Source organism: Sebastes umbrosus, chromosome 5 (genome assembly GCF_015220745.1).
Source record: "Sebastes umbrosus isolate fSebUmb1 chromosome 5, fSebUmb1.pri, whole genome shotgun sequence".
Classification (NCBI taxonomy): Eukaryota; Metazoa; Chordata; class Actinopteri; order Perciformes; family Sebastidae; genus Sebastes; species Sebastes umbrosus.
The window spans coordinates 15,045,643-15,060,447 of record NC_051273.1 but is presented as its reverse complement, the minus strand read 5'-3'; the positions used below and the strand labels follow the sequence as shown (position 1 = coordinate 15,060,447).

General features: G+C 42.7%; 1 protein-coding gene across 1 annotated transcript in view; it reads left to right on the top strand.

The window, feature by feature from the left end:
- The window catches only part of fbn2b (fibrillin 2b), a 68,500-nt gene that overhangs the window by 15,785 nt on the left and 37,910 nt on the right, over nucleotides 1-14,805 (top strand). The window contains exons 5-6 of the mRNA XM_037770532.1: nucleotides 4,000-4,095; nucleotides 4,960-5,055. Coding sequence (XP_037626460.1) covers nucleotides 4,000-4,095; nucleotides 4,960-5,055 — 192 coding nt within the window. The remainder of the gene's footprint in view (nucleotides 1-3,999; nucleotides 4,096-4,959; nucleotides 5,056-14,805) is intronic.

Genomic DNA, 14,805 nt, shown 5'->3' with positions numbered 1-14,805 from the left:
GGGGGGGGGGGGCTTTTCAACAAGTTTACAGGCAGTGGAGAGGCAGGGAGGGAGGCTACTGAGATACTGTATGATCTGATCAGAGACAGCTTTATTGTTCTATGATTAGTATGTGGGAAATGTGTTTTAGAGCACCGTTATCTTAACATTGTGTCACCGCCAAATGTCTTCCTCTGGCCTCTCTGGCAGCTTTCATGAAGGTCAGAGGTCAAACGGTTTTATGGCCTGAGACAACACCCATTAGTGATTACTGAATGCTGTGAAATGACCCCCGGTAACTGGGGAGGTCACTTTATTTGGTAAAGGGTTAGCCGTTTTTCCTATAAATGATTGCTCTCAAGCAGAAGCTATAATTCTAGTAATTCTCACAGAGCAGTACTCACTTTTTTAGGCGTGTTTAACAAATTATTAACTGTTTTCAACACATTATCTGTCTCGGGGGCTTCAGGCCAAAAAAAGGCAAACACTCCCCATCGTAGATCTTGTCTTCATGAACGTGCTGACTCCCAAATTCAGCTTTTGGACAGAGTCCACCATTTAACAGGATAATTCAGTGCAGTTGGAAGCAAATTGCAGTTCCATGGAGATCCGTTTGGAAATGCCAATTTCCTCTGCCTTAATTATACGGCCTGATTCTAGCACCCTGGTTCGCTGGGTTATAGATAGCCTCTTTATGTCTCACATCTTGCCTGTGGAATGCAGAGGTTTCAATAATGTATAAATAATGTAATCCACGTGTCTGCGATTATTGTTGCAGATGCTTGTCTGTGATTTCTTTTATGACTCTTCCTGGAATCTTTGCTGTTTGCCAATGAACAATACAAGCACGTGTTTCTGTGGATACTCACCTGGCAGACCTTTAGACATTTTCTTGAATTTCCAGAAATAGAAAAGTAAAAAAGCGAAGGTGGCTTTGTAACTGCATGAGTCACATTTACTGATAACCTGGAGTTACATGTCAGTTCCCAGACAACGAGGGTTCACACTGCAAGTCACCCTTGTAATAAATACACACTGACAGTTTAGGGCAGAGCAGCTGTGCTGAGGATTGCACAGGGTCGTCTTTATAACCTCGTCCTCCCATAACCATAATTATGAAATCATTACCGTGGATGTTCTTGCCTTAATGCTGAGAAACAGCTGTCCCTAGACTGACAGGCTTCCATACGAGCACCAGTGAGTCCTGGGAATGCAGAGAGAGGCCTTCTTAATTAGAAACCACTCCAAAGTAGTGGCAAAGTACAGCTCCATCCTGTGAGGTATGAGGCCTGGAAGCAAATCTTCACAGAAAATTGATGATGTGTGTGAAGTACAAAATGTGAGTTTCCTAGAATGGAAAAAAATCTTTGCATTTGACTCTCAAACGGCTTCGACAGCATCTCATGCAGCTTTCTGTTTCACTACATCGCCCATCCACGCCGAAACTGAGTCTGACTTGTCACTGGTCCCCGGGGAGTGTGTAAACCAGGACAAAACACAGCTATAAAGCTCCTCAGTTTTCCGTCAGACACACACATGCACACACACGCACACACACAAGCCTGGACTTCCTGTGTTTCGCAGCCTCTCGTAAAAAACACCCAGATGTGAGCAGCTCACCGGCGACACTACCAGAGTACAGAGGTGCATTGTGGTGCCGCAAAGTTGCACCCAACCAACTCCTTTTGCTCAACGTCTGGAAGACACACACACACACACATATGCACATCCCCCTACCCTGTTGCTCCACATGTGCAGCTTTCCAGGCACGGGTCATTGGAGCAGACCATCTCTCTCCACCTGCAGGGGATGAAGTGCTATGAGGAGGGGGAGCGAGAGGCGAGGTTAACCAGTGAGATCATCTCCTTCTGTCTACAAATATGCTTGTTTGTTTCCTCCTCCTCCGTCTCCCGTTTAGTTGCCGTTGCAAAAACAAACACATGACACCTGGTACACGCCAATGTCTCTCTAGCACCTGTCCCATCATACTCTGTTCAGTGACTATAAGACTGCAACGTCTCCTATCCCACCAGCCTCAGCCAAAATCTCATATGTTCTTGACCTATTTAGAAACACTGTTTTTAGGGCAGGGTGGGGGACTTATTTAAAAAATGGAAGAGTTCACCCGAGTTGCCCTCAGCTTTGGAGGAGTCTCTGGAACCGTTTTCTCCACGGTTTGTTCCATGGCATGAACAACTGAAATCACTCACTGCAATCATTATTCAGGTTCCACATTACTGCTCCTATATTTGGCCTCGAGTTAAGAAAGAGAGTCAATAGGGTGCACAGCGTTAACCTCAACCTGGGAGGAAGACCTGACCCAGGAATGAGAAGAAGAAGAGAGAGAAAGAGGGAGACAGCACACTGACCTGTAAACCCAGCTTGCCCTAGAGTCCCAAACTATTTGCTTTAATTTATCACCATATGTTGCCATGAGACACAATCCAGACAAAAAGTCGTTCCGGCCAAATTTGTACGTGGAGTCTGCCAAGTGTTGCACATGAGAAAGTTAACTGGAATTCCTTCCAGACTTGAGATGCATTTCAGTGAATTACACCTCTGCCCCGCATTTACTGAAACTACACTGGGTCCAAGATTCGTGCTATTGTGCTTTGACTCATGTAACTGAAGTCTGTCCTGTGTAATCTGCCAGTAAGGCTCACAATGAAAAGCTACCTAAGAGTGTGTTCACTCATCATGACTCACGCAAGTCATATTTAGTGTGTTTGGGTACAGTCAGAATCAGTGGGTGGATTATAGTGGCTGAAATGCCTCCTGTTTGGCAAGTGTGCAAACTCTTAGAGTCTCATTAGACAACCTCAGCTACGAGGAAGCTCAGTCATTTCCCCTCTGCTGCACAGCTTTGCATGCCAGAGATGTTAAAGCGAGAAAGATACATAAACAGACAGATGTAGAGAGAGAGAGAGAGAGAGAGAGAGAGAGAGAGAGAGGAAATTAATATTGAACGTATGATTAAGATATAGACAGAAGAGCATGAAAGGCGCTGAGGGAATAGTGGAGGAAGGAAGAAAAATGAAGGCACAGAGACAAAAGGACAATAAAATATCCTCCTGAGCCAGGATGAAAGAAAGAAGGATGCAAGGAAACATTAAGTGAATACAGTTCTCTCCTGTAGATGTCTTCTCTCCTCTTGTGCTCGGTAAAAGGCTGGCTCAGCAGAAAGCTGCCTGTCTGCCAGGAAGACCAATTAGTTTCCCTTATGAAAGCTGCTGCTACGTGTGTGAGACTATCAGACTGGCAGTCTGGTGTAGCAGCCAGGAGGCTCCTGCTTCACATCATAATACCTGTGCCACCACAGCACTTTACCCACTATTCAAAGTTACTCCCTTTCGTTCTCTGTGCATCCTGTTTGGAATTTTTTTTTGCCATTGTGCTGTACTTCTCTTCCCCCCTCAACCAGTTTCCCTCTCCTCTCAGCAAATTCCTGACTGACTGACTGACTAGCGTACAGCTGGCTCGACTTATTGCCTACTCCCAGTCTGCTTGATTACCTTTGGTTTTGTGGCCTGGGGGCCTTTGAGCCCTGTCTGTTCATCTAAAGCTGCTAAAGAAACACCAGCGTTGTGCAAACCCAGCTGAAGTGGAAAAAGCCCCTTAATGTGTTAAAGTGACCATGATGGTGTTTGGAAACAACTCTTAATGTGGTTTTAAATTGGGTAATAATATAACAAAGCCTTCTAACCACTCGACTGATTAATTCTCACACTTAATTTCCTAAAAGTCGAGGTGTGGTTGATAATATCTGTGAAAGCTTTTAAATAAAACCTTTTTAATAAAGTAATCATTGACTTAAAGCACATGTTTTAAGTTCCTGTTCTTGTTTATCTTGTAGTATTATTGCAGCTTGTGTTATTCGATAAAACAGGGGATGTGAATGCCTCATCATTTTTGAAGTGTGTCTTGTTCACACTTGTCTTTCTTTGCACCCTTCTCACTCATCATCCCATCCCATCACCCCTCTCTCTCTCTCTCTCTCTCTCTCTTTCCTCTCTCCTACAGTTCAGTCCTGTAACGTCAGGTGTATGAATGGAGGCAGCTGTGCAGAGGACTCCTGCTCCTGCTCGAAGGGCTACACAGGCAGCCACTGTGGACAACGTGAGTGAAATCTGCTGCACAGTCAGCACACCTGGGTGTAAATGTGTGTGTGAGGGTAGTTGCACTGTGTCACCTGCTAGAGTATATAGTAGGGGTGTTGCGATATACCGGCATTGACGATAACTGTGATGTTTCAAATTGAAATATTGATATCATGTAAATAATACACATATGATAATATTATGTAAATACTCCAGGGCCCCTTAAATCATTTTACAGTTATGGTCACAGACTCTCTCCAACTCCCTACACTATTTGAGTGTAATTTATTTGCCAAAAAAAAGACAAAATGCACAATAAACTTAGCATCTTAGCATTATTATTGTTATGTTTTTTATTTTCTTATTTTCTATAGATATCGCGATAATATAATTATCGTGAATTCTTTTCGCCATGATAATTGTGTAGTGAAAATCTGATATGTTGGGCGCTACACACATACATGGGCTACTCTACATATTTCTATCTTTATATTTAGACCTCATAAGTCTCAGCAGCTCTCCAAAGCTTTTAGTTTAGGACTTTAAGACTGTTGGTCCAGTCATTACTTGCAGAATGACCAATTAGAAACCCATAACATTGTATACTTAGAACTTTGAGTTGTACTGTAGTTGTTTATGGCTTGCATTAGGGTTGAAGTGGACAGAGAGGCAGAGACAGCTTAAGAATTGATGTCATCAATGGAAATCCTCACATATGTTTGCAATACAAATATACAATAGGCCTACACTATGTGATGCAAGTGATTAAAAGATGAAGTCATTTGAAGCTTTATGAAAGATCAGTGTTTGCGTGTCTGTGAGAGAGTGTGTGCTAAATGTGTGATTCACTGCGAATCTCTCTCTTTTCCTCCGTCTCTTGTAGCGGTGTGTGAAAACGGCTGCCAGAACGGTGGGCGCTGCATCGGGCCCAACAGATGTGCCTGTGTCTACGGTTTCACTGGCCCGCAGTGCGAGAGAGGTGAGTGCTCATCCTACTAGTTTCTGTGTTGATACAGTTATGATTCTCCTCTGTCTTCCCTTCAGCTCAGTTTGTACAGTTCAGATAGATAGAGGCCTGCTGGTACTATATGTCCTTGCTTGGTATTTTAGTGGGGAAAACCAAAGGATGCTGACACAATGTACAGAGGAATTGATTTTTTTTTTTACAACCTGTGTTTTGTATCTCATAAGAGTTATAACAATGTTACTCTCACCAACTTCATTGCTGAGATCTGACGATCCAAAAGGGCAATATGACAGGTCAGATGATCAGCCAAATTGTAAACAAACCCACAGTTTACACACCTTTTTGAGAGAAACGACATTTTCACTATTAAACTGTCCATTGTTTTAATTTTGCAGACCAACTTACTGGTAACTTTGACCTACTATTCTTAACATAGTTGGGCCTCTGCAATGAGCGATTATAACTGCCATTTACTGTAAGCTGTAAATATTAGGTTTACATGGCAACAAAGTGCAGCTTGTGTGACTGCTTGCATTCCTTGTCCTGTGACAAAGTCAGCAAATAACTTGGTGTGTAAAACGTTATTATAACTGATGAATAATACTACTCTATGAAAATAGAACTTGGGTTGTAAAAAAATATATTTTTTGTTTAATGAAACCTCATCATGTGCACCTTGATTAAAATAGCCTTTATCAAGCTTGGGAGTCAGCCGCCACTGCTTTTATCAATACTCCCTACCCAGGAAGGCTTTGATGGGGCCATACGGTCCTGAGTGTAGCTCCTATCAGTGCAGACACACTCTGTTAGTTCATTACTTCAGTGCGTGGTGAGCATTCATGCTCCTCTAACGTGGATGACTTCATACCGTTCGCTCAGACAGACAGTGGGTGTTCGTCTCCTGAGCTTTGAACACAAGCCTGAGGTATGTGTGTGGTGGGAAGTGATGGCGGGGTGTTGGAAGTAGGTGGTACACTACAGCTCCGTGGCAGATGGAAAAAATACGGGATTTGATAGCTGCACTTGATTTCTGTTCACCTCAGTTCACCTTTTCAGAGAATGAGGAATCTCTTTACACCTTCAGATATTCTCACATGTCCCTCACCTTCCACCTCCTGCCTCTTTCTCCTGCTGACACTGAGGAAGAGGAAAATGATTAGTTTATAATTTCACTCACCTCATTCATTTCAGCCTCTCTTCTACATTCCTTTTCCAACCTATAGACCTTTTTAAAGTTGACAACATAAACATGTTAAATGGTCCTCTTTGTATTTCCTGTTTCAGTGTTTGTCAATGCCGTAGCTGACAGGAAGTAAACTTGGACCAAAGCTGTTACCCTAGCAACAGAATGGCAATGAAAAGGTCCACAGTATGATTGCGTCCGAAATTCCATACCAACATGCTATTTAGTACGCTAAAACAGTATGTGACATATTTTAGTATGTCCAAAACCTTAGTATGAAACCAATTGTACGCGATTTGCATATTATTTCCTGGTGAAATATTACAGTATGCAACGCTGGATACTATCCCACAATGCAATGCCGTAGTGACAACAATGTTAATAACAAACATTGACAGAAAGCTCTTTAACACTTCAATTTAAGTGTAAGCATAAGATTTCACTTTGCTAGGCGTACTATATATTTTGAATTAATTCAGACTCTTGCAAACTGTTGTTTTGGTCACATGAGGTTGGCACGGGTTACCATGGTTACACTTCTCCAACCGGCAAGGAAGCTCTCAGGATATGACGACGTAAATTACTCTCAGTACGTCCGAAAAGACACATACTACTGTTTATTCACAAAAGTCTGTCGAACGATAGTACACACATTGGGTGTGTCGTGCATAGTATGCGATTTCGGACGAAGCCTATGTATGTATGCTTGTGTAAAAACTTGTCTTTTGTCTTTTTCAAATACTATCCTCCCCACTCAGCCTAATCTTCCTTTCTCCAGTTTTCTTTTGTCATGTTCACTTGTTTCCTTCCCCATGTTTTAAACAGGCTACCACATCAAACTTGTCCAGCCTTCATCTTACTCTCCATCCCTCAAATTATTTCGCCATGGAACTCTGGGGTCTTGTTTTCTGGGAAAATACAACATGTCAGAGGGAGCCTTAAAGACATCTGGCAATAAATACGCCACCACCTCCCCCTTCCCCCCGACATCCCCACAGGACTGACAGAATAGACTTTCTTTGTAGAGTGATCGTGGACATTTCCTGATGGGGAGTGGAGCAAGGTAGGGAAGCAGGGACACAGAGAGAGAGACAGAGAGAGAGAGAGAGAGTGACATACAGAGAGAGAGAGAGGGATGGAGGGGAGCAGGAAGAGGGGAGAGACAGGGTGAAAATGAAAATGGACTCCCCAGCTGTGTCCACAAAGCCTGGTGGAGGGGAGTACAAACACTCTCCATGTTGCAGGAATGGGGAGACGGCTGGAGCTGCAGGTAGTCACAAGGGAAACACTTATAAATCTTTGTTTGTGTGCGTGTTTTTCGTGCCAAATATCGTTCAGCTACAGAGGAGTTGGGCTAAATTTGTCAAATTAACGGCATAATTCATAAGAAATCATATTAGTGACAGCAGCAGACTTAAAAATGATCCTAGCCACCGTGCGTCGGATATGAAAGTTGGACTGATACAATTTGAATTTAACCAGCTACAACACATTTATTTTCACTTAACTTGTCACTGAGACTTTAGCAAACAGGTCACTAAGGACATTTAAATATTTGTCCTTCAGTTTGCCAGAAAAGAGCTCAGAATTATTACCACACTGACCAAAAGGGAACGTTCTCAAATTCATAGAAACACCCTCTGAGATATTCAATAATTTTGATAAATGACTACTATATTTCTCTATTAATGGGTTTGGCTTGAAATGGATGGTGTGTCCCTGGTGTGACCTTTAGTGTTCCTACAGCTCTGTTGTGTTTTGTGGTTTGAGAGTTTGTGCAATTGAGTTCATGAGTCAATAGATTTACTGTGTGAGTCAGTGAGAAGACTGCTGATGAACTGTGATTATTGTGAAGGCAGTGAAAGTCAACCAGTATGGGTGAACTGGGAGTCATGGGAAACTCCTACGTTGTTCGCGTGTCTGGGGTGTGTGTGCACGTGTGGCTGTGTGCCTGAGGCTCGTTGACTTTGGTTAGCAAGAGATGAAGTTAGAGTTAGTCATTCCCCCTTAAATGAAAAAAAAATCCCACCATCTCCATTGCCATGAGCACTCTATCATTATTCAGCAGCTATAAGTGTGTGTCACTGTTTTGCTTCTGTATTTGTGCATACAGTACATACTTATATCCATATCTTTATGTGTGTTTCAGTCTCACAAAGCTGCTAGCATGACTTAGGGATGCACCGATCCGACTTTTCAGTCCCGATAGCGATACCTTGGTTTTGGGTATGTGCCGATACCGAGTACCGATCCGATACCAGTGTTTACTTAATAAGCTGTATGCCTCACTGTGTGGAAGTGACTGGGATCATTCTTTTATGTTTAAGGCAACATCAGGATTGTTTTAATCAAACTCTGGTGTGGTTCGTTTGGGGGGTTGTGAACGCAGTAATCGTACACTGGTGCGGACCAAAACAATCGGACCGAGACCGCTTGCGAGAGGTGATCTCGGACTGTTTACAAGCGAACCAAAACGCAGGCTGCCTGTGTGGGCATTTGTTGAGATAGACACAGGTGAACGACAGGTTAACATGAGTGGGAGAGGTCTGACCTGGACTTCTAAGTAAAGTCCACGAAAACAGTGACATTTATGAAGTCATAAACTGGAGGAGAATGGATAGATTTGTGCGCAGCCGATCAGATTTGGTCAGCTTTGGTTTGTTCACTCTGAAACTGAACCAGACTAAATAGAAAACGAACCAAAAGGATCAATTTCACTCTGATTCGGACGAGCCAAACGGACTATGACTTGTGAAAGCGCCCTTATTCTTGTTGTACTATATGCAACATTAAGTCTGCGCATCACACGCCAATATGAGCCCCATTGCACTTGTTGAGGATTTCACATCCTTTCACCAGAATGTACACTGAGAGGGAGCTGACGGTGCTGATGTGTGCTAATGAACTTTGGCTCAGTCAGCTGTCTCTGTTCAGTCCAGTCTGTCTCAGTGGACTTAGGCTCTGTGGTCTGTCCCAATCCCAGTCCAGAGCAAATAAACCGGAGTAAATTTGCCCCCCCCAGCAAGCGGTGACGTCAAGGGCATTTCGAGGTGCTGGAAGAGTAGGAAGCTGTGCTATTTCTGCTCTATTGACTCTGGATAAGAGTGGACAGAACACGGCTGGACAGGATGGCTGCGCTGGTGGAAGGGTGGGACTCAGGGGCAGGCATAGGTCACTACTGTGGAAAATATTCCCAATGACAATTTAGTTTTGAGTCCGCCAGTTCGGAGCCGTGCTAAATTTGATTTACAGCAAGTCTATAAATTAGAAACTAATGTAGCATGACGTTGCCTCTTAATGTAGACCCCATATGTGTTATTTCCATATGCAGGGATTTCTGCTGCAAGACACACAATGAAGCCACAAAAGGAGCAAATATCAGCTTAAGAACTGGCTGAGAGTGTTTCAAAATTCAACACTGTGTTTTAATCCATGTCTGGAAATATGTCTCACTGGGAGCACATAATGAGCCCTGTGCTTCATCCAAAAACTATGTGTTATTATATGCTCCGAATTAAATCACCATGTTGTGCATTAAGTGTAATTAGGAACGTCACATTTCACAAGCTGTTTTTAGTGTCTGCTTTACATGAGGGCACTAAATTTTGATTATCCATCTCATAAACAAAAAGTGGAGGAAATTATTCACCAGTGCCCTGGCCAAATTTAGAGGCTCCGGTTTGTTCCAATCAATACTTGAGTAGCCTCACGGGACGGCGATGAAGGCCGCCTTTGATCCGGCCTGATGAAAAATGGGCCGATTTACTCTCGCTGCTGTCAAGAAAGCAGTACAAAGACTTCTCCCATGAGTGGTAGTTGTTGATGGAGCCTGGAGCCCACTTGCCCGACTGTGTTTTTTGCCCGACGGTGTCTGCATTCAATAGAGTCTGCATTATTGTTCCACTGCTGGACAGGATTGTGATGGAACGTTTCCCAAAACAGACCAAAATAGTAAAGTAAAGATAGATTTTACAGTACAATGGGTGAGATATAGAAACAATGACAGAGGAACAACTACAAGATATGACGTCACAGTTCCAACAAGTATACGCAAAATTAAAATAGGTTAAAAATGCCTGATAATTTTGTGTAAATTTTTCCATGTACAGTAGTCTTGTGTGTTCTGTACAGCTCTCACACACACAGCAGTTAGCTACAAACTTCAGACCTTCAGATCTCTGCAGATTACTGAGGGCTTATCTCTCCCATTTCCATTCTCCCACAGTTGTTATACCCTGTATGTGTGTGTGTGTGCGTGTGTGCGTGTGTGTGTGTGTGTGTGTGTGTTAAACATTTAGTCACGTTTGGGTGACTGCTTTTGGTGTGGACCAAATGAAAGGAGCAGACTCCTTGAGAAACGATAAGGCATAAAGGAAAAGAGTGATTTCAAGCTTGTTGATAATGGCACTGATAAGACTAACAGAGACTGTTATGGTTGGCTATAATGAGGATAAACCTCCCAAACACACAGACGGACACACACACACACACACACACACGCACACACGCACACACACACACACACACACACACACACGTGCACACACAAACAAACAAGCCCACACATTTGAATCATTTATTTATATCCACATCAGCCGAGGACACGCGGACACAAACAATGCGATGGGATCAGAAATTCCACAAGACCCGCCAAGCATGTGTTCAGTCTGCACAAACATGAACACACACGCACACACACGTTCACAGAGGATACTTGTCTCTATTTTTCAACAGGTGAGTAACAGCCTGACGTTAAGGCTGAGAGTAAATCATCCAGCTGTATAAAGTCTAGAGAGGACATCCGGTTTGAAAACACATGCATGCTTACACACACACACAGACACACGCAGACACACACACACACACACACACACACACACACACCCAGAGGCAAGTGTGTATACATATTTCTTCTCTTAATTCATTTGACTCGTTGACCTCTAGTCAAAGAGAAGTATGTATAAATGAGAACAGCTTCATTTCCATGTGATCAACTCATATTTCAGGTTTCTTATCTTCCCAGACCTCCTCTCCCGGGAGTTTTATAAATACTTCAGCAGTTATTAATGAGTCTGAAATGGGATTTTTCCTCTTCTCTTGTGCCATTGCTCTTCCCCTCTCCTTTCCCTCTAGTGCTCAGGTCAATGCCTCCATCCCATCATCTCCCCGATCCCACAGCTGGACGGGGTTGATGGGAAAATATTTTCCCAGAAGGGTTTGCGTTCCAGACAGGATTAAATATTTTCTCACCTCAACCTTGCAGTATTTTATCTTCCTTTAATCCAACTTCCATTAGAGCAAAGAGTAATAAGGCTTTGATGTCTGATCACGTTTTTTTTATCATGATGTGGTTGGCTTCACTACAAACACATCATCATATGTGAAGGGTCAGATCCCGTTAACATCGTCTGATAAGTGGACTGATCCAGGTGAAAGGTTACAACTGCTTTAAGCAGTCTCGGGGATGAGTTACAACTGGCAGCGATTCCTGGAAACTTTGATTAGAAGTGCTGATAATTATGAAATAAAAGCATTTTTTAAGAATGAGACGACTCCATTGAGTCTAAAACAAAGAGGACAAGTTCTCATTGTTGGAGGAAAATAACTTAATTCATAGTGATGTATGCTGGTTATGAATGAAACCGGAGACATCTGGATGAGAGACAGAGGTTGCTAACAGCGGTTTTAGGGGTAAGGAGAGGATAGAAGAGAGGATCTGGTGAATGTTTTTGATCTATTGAGCAATTTGAACACTAATTAGACAAAATTACTTCCGAATGTTGTCAGCAGGGCCGAGTCAGGATGTTGGATTGCTCCCTTGTCCTAACCTGCCCGAGCCCATGGTCGCACGTGTCCACTGACTTTACATTCATAATATACAGATGTGTATACCTTACATAAATGTACGCACAAGGGAAACAAAAGCCTGAACACATAGACTACACTCCGGGATAGTGTGAGATAGCTTTTTTTCACTGTTTATTAAAGAAAGCTGCGTTGCTGCTCCAGTCTTTAGTTTGGCTCGACGCTGCAGCTCAGACAGATGCTGTGTTTTCCTTCAGTCATGTGTATTTACACAGACATGTGTGTGTAAAAGAGAGAGTGGGGCAGTGTTTTAGAAAGCATGTGTATGTGTATAGATTCCATTTAACGCACACGCATACGCTGCTGAACTTGGCTGCTGTGTGCGACTGTCTAGTGCTGGATGATCACAGTGTGGGAGAGTCCAGTCTCCTCTAAGAGGGGACATGTTTTTCTTAAAATGAAAGACTGAAGTGTTGGAAACACCATTTAATTTTTTGTCTTTTGGTTTTTCTTCTTTACTGTACATTTGAACTGTTTTCAGTTTATTTGAAGATTAACAAGATTAACTGTAGATTGTTTGACGTGTAATAAACAGTATTAGCAGCTGCTGTCAGAATATTTTAGAGCTTTGGTTTTAAAGGATAAGGCTAACAATATTTTATATTTTTCTTACTGTCAACAAACCACAAGAAAAGATCAAAACCAACAATGAATTGACCAACAAGTGTGCAACCAAAGCTGTATATAGCTTATTCCTTTTAGTCAATTACACTGTCCTGCTGCCAGATGAGGAGGCAGCAGTAAGAGTTCAAGCTTAGTTACAGTCTGAGAGTCCAAAAGCTGGCAGGAAACAGAAGTAAATCCAAAAAACTCCAGGAATGCTAAACACTGGAAGAACTTTGACAATAGGAACCAGGGCTGGAGCGCTTGATACATGGGATGAAGAACGATGACGAACTGGCACAAGGAGAAGGGAGCACACAAGGACAGGAGGGTGATAATGAGGGACAGGTGAAAACAACCAGGGCGGGGCTGACAATCACACAGACAGGAAGTGAAGTTATATGCAACGAAAGAGTTGGAGAAGATCAAAATAAAACAGGAAAAACTTAAATAGAGGACCTATAGCCCAGAACACAAAATCCTCCAGACAACTAACCATCTTCTAAAGATGCAACACAGTCCAGCCTTTACTAAAGACATATTCTGCATTCATATGCAGAATCATGTCGGCAACGGGACAAGATTTTGGGATCGAAAGTAGTCTGGTTTCCATTTGTAGCTTGAGTAATATTGACCAATCATGTTCAAGAAGGCTTTAGTTGAATTCAGGTAAATTGTCCGTGTGGGAAGCAAAAGAGGTGGAACGCATTGGCCAAAATACAATCTGGGAATCCACCGGCTATCGTCTGACGATGATTTAGGTTTTTATTGTTTTAAAATTAACTTTTAAACTGACTACTTTTGAAACAATTCAGTCGTACAAGTCGTCTCTCAACTCAAACTCCATCTCAAGTTGCTAATCGGACTGTAGACAATGAGCAGCGCACGGAAAAGGAAGTCCGCTGCTCATTGTGGTTGTCCGCTGGCTACACCAGAACCCCCAAAAATATAGCCCCTTGGGTTCGGAGATTGAGTCTTTTCAAAAAGTCAGAGGGCATAGAGCCAGAATATGACACTAGTTAGAATAATAGTTTGCTAAAAACTATAGTACCCAGCTGTTCTAAGGAAAAACAACAACTATATATTGTGTGTATTCTTAAAGGTTTATGTCTTCAGTAGGAACCAATAGGCTTGGGGAGCATCACAGGCAGTTTAGTGAAAGGTAGTGAAGTTAAAAAGTATTGAGAAATGGAGCGTTGTTGGTTTGGGTCTTTTTATGGGATTTGCTGACTGAATAAGAAAAATATAAAATAACGGCAGCCTTATTCTTTAGGCTTAGCCTAGTATTAATGTAAATTTGTAGCAGTGTAAGCAGTGGGTATTTTGCTTCTGTGTGTATTTGTGTACAGGTTTGTATGCAGATTTTGTTTGTATTAATCTTCATAACAGTAAATGCATGTGGTGTATGTGCCAAGCAAGCCAGAGATGTAGATGGAAGATGAATAGCGGCTGATAGGAGAGAGTCGAAGGCAGACAGACAGGAAGACCTAAAGCGGGCAGAGAGAAATAAAGACAGATGGAGGAGAGGGAGAACTGGCGTGAGCCCCAACCTGCACTCTGCATGCTCAGTTTGACCTACTTTACTTTCCTCTCTCTTTCTCTTTTTTTTCTTTCTTTCTGCGTCTCCTACTCTTTGCCCCCCTTCTCTGTGATCCCCTTTCATGTAGCACAAGGAACCAATAAGTCTGAAGAAGGACTCCCACCAGACACCACCGCTGATTCCTATCTTTGCATGTCATTCTGTCCTTCAGAGCTGAGCAGGCCGCTCTCTTTCTCCACATCTCACTGTCACAGCCTTGGCTAGCCAACCGTGCAGCTCGTCTTTCATCTCCCCTTTGACAATCTAACAATCTACTTTTTTAATGAAGGCTATATTAAGTTTGGCGCCACTGCAGAGAACTTAATAAGGGTTTCTCCCACAAAGGAAGCCGTCATTTGGCCGTACGTGATTGAAAAGACGAACATCGTATTGCTGAAATGTTTTCAGCATGAGGTCATTGTGCCTGATTTGTGAAGTGCATTTAACGAGATTATGCAGCGAGGAGGCAAGGTGATCCCTGAAGACATTTTGAAACATTTTGTTCTCATCATGGGTTTTCTTGCAACATGTG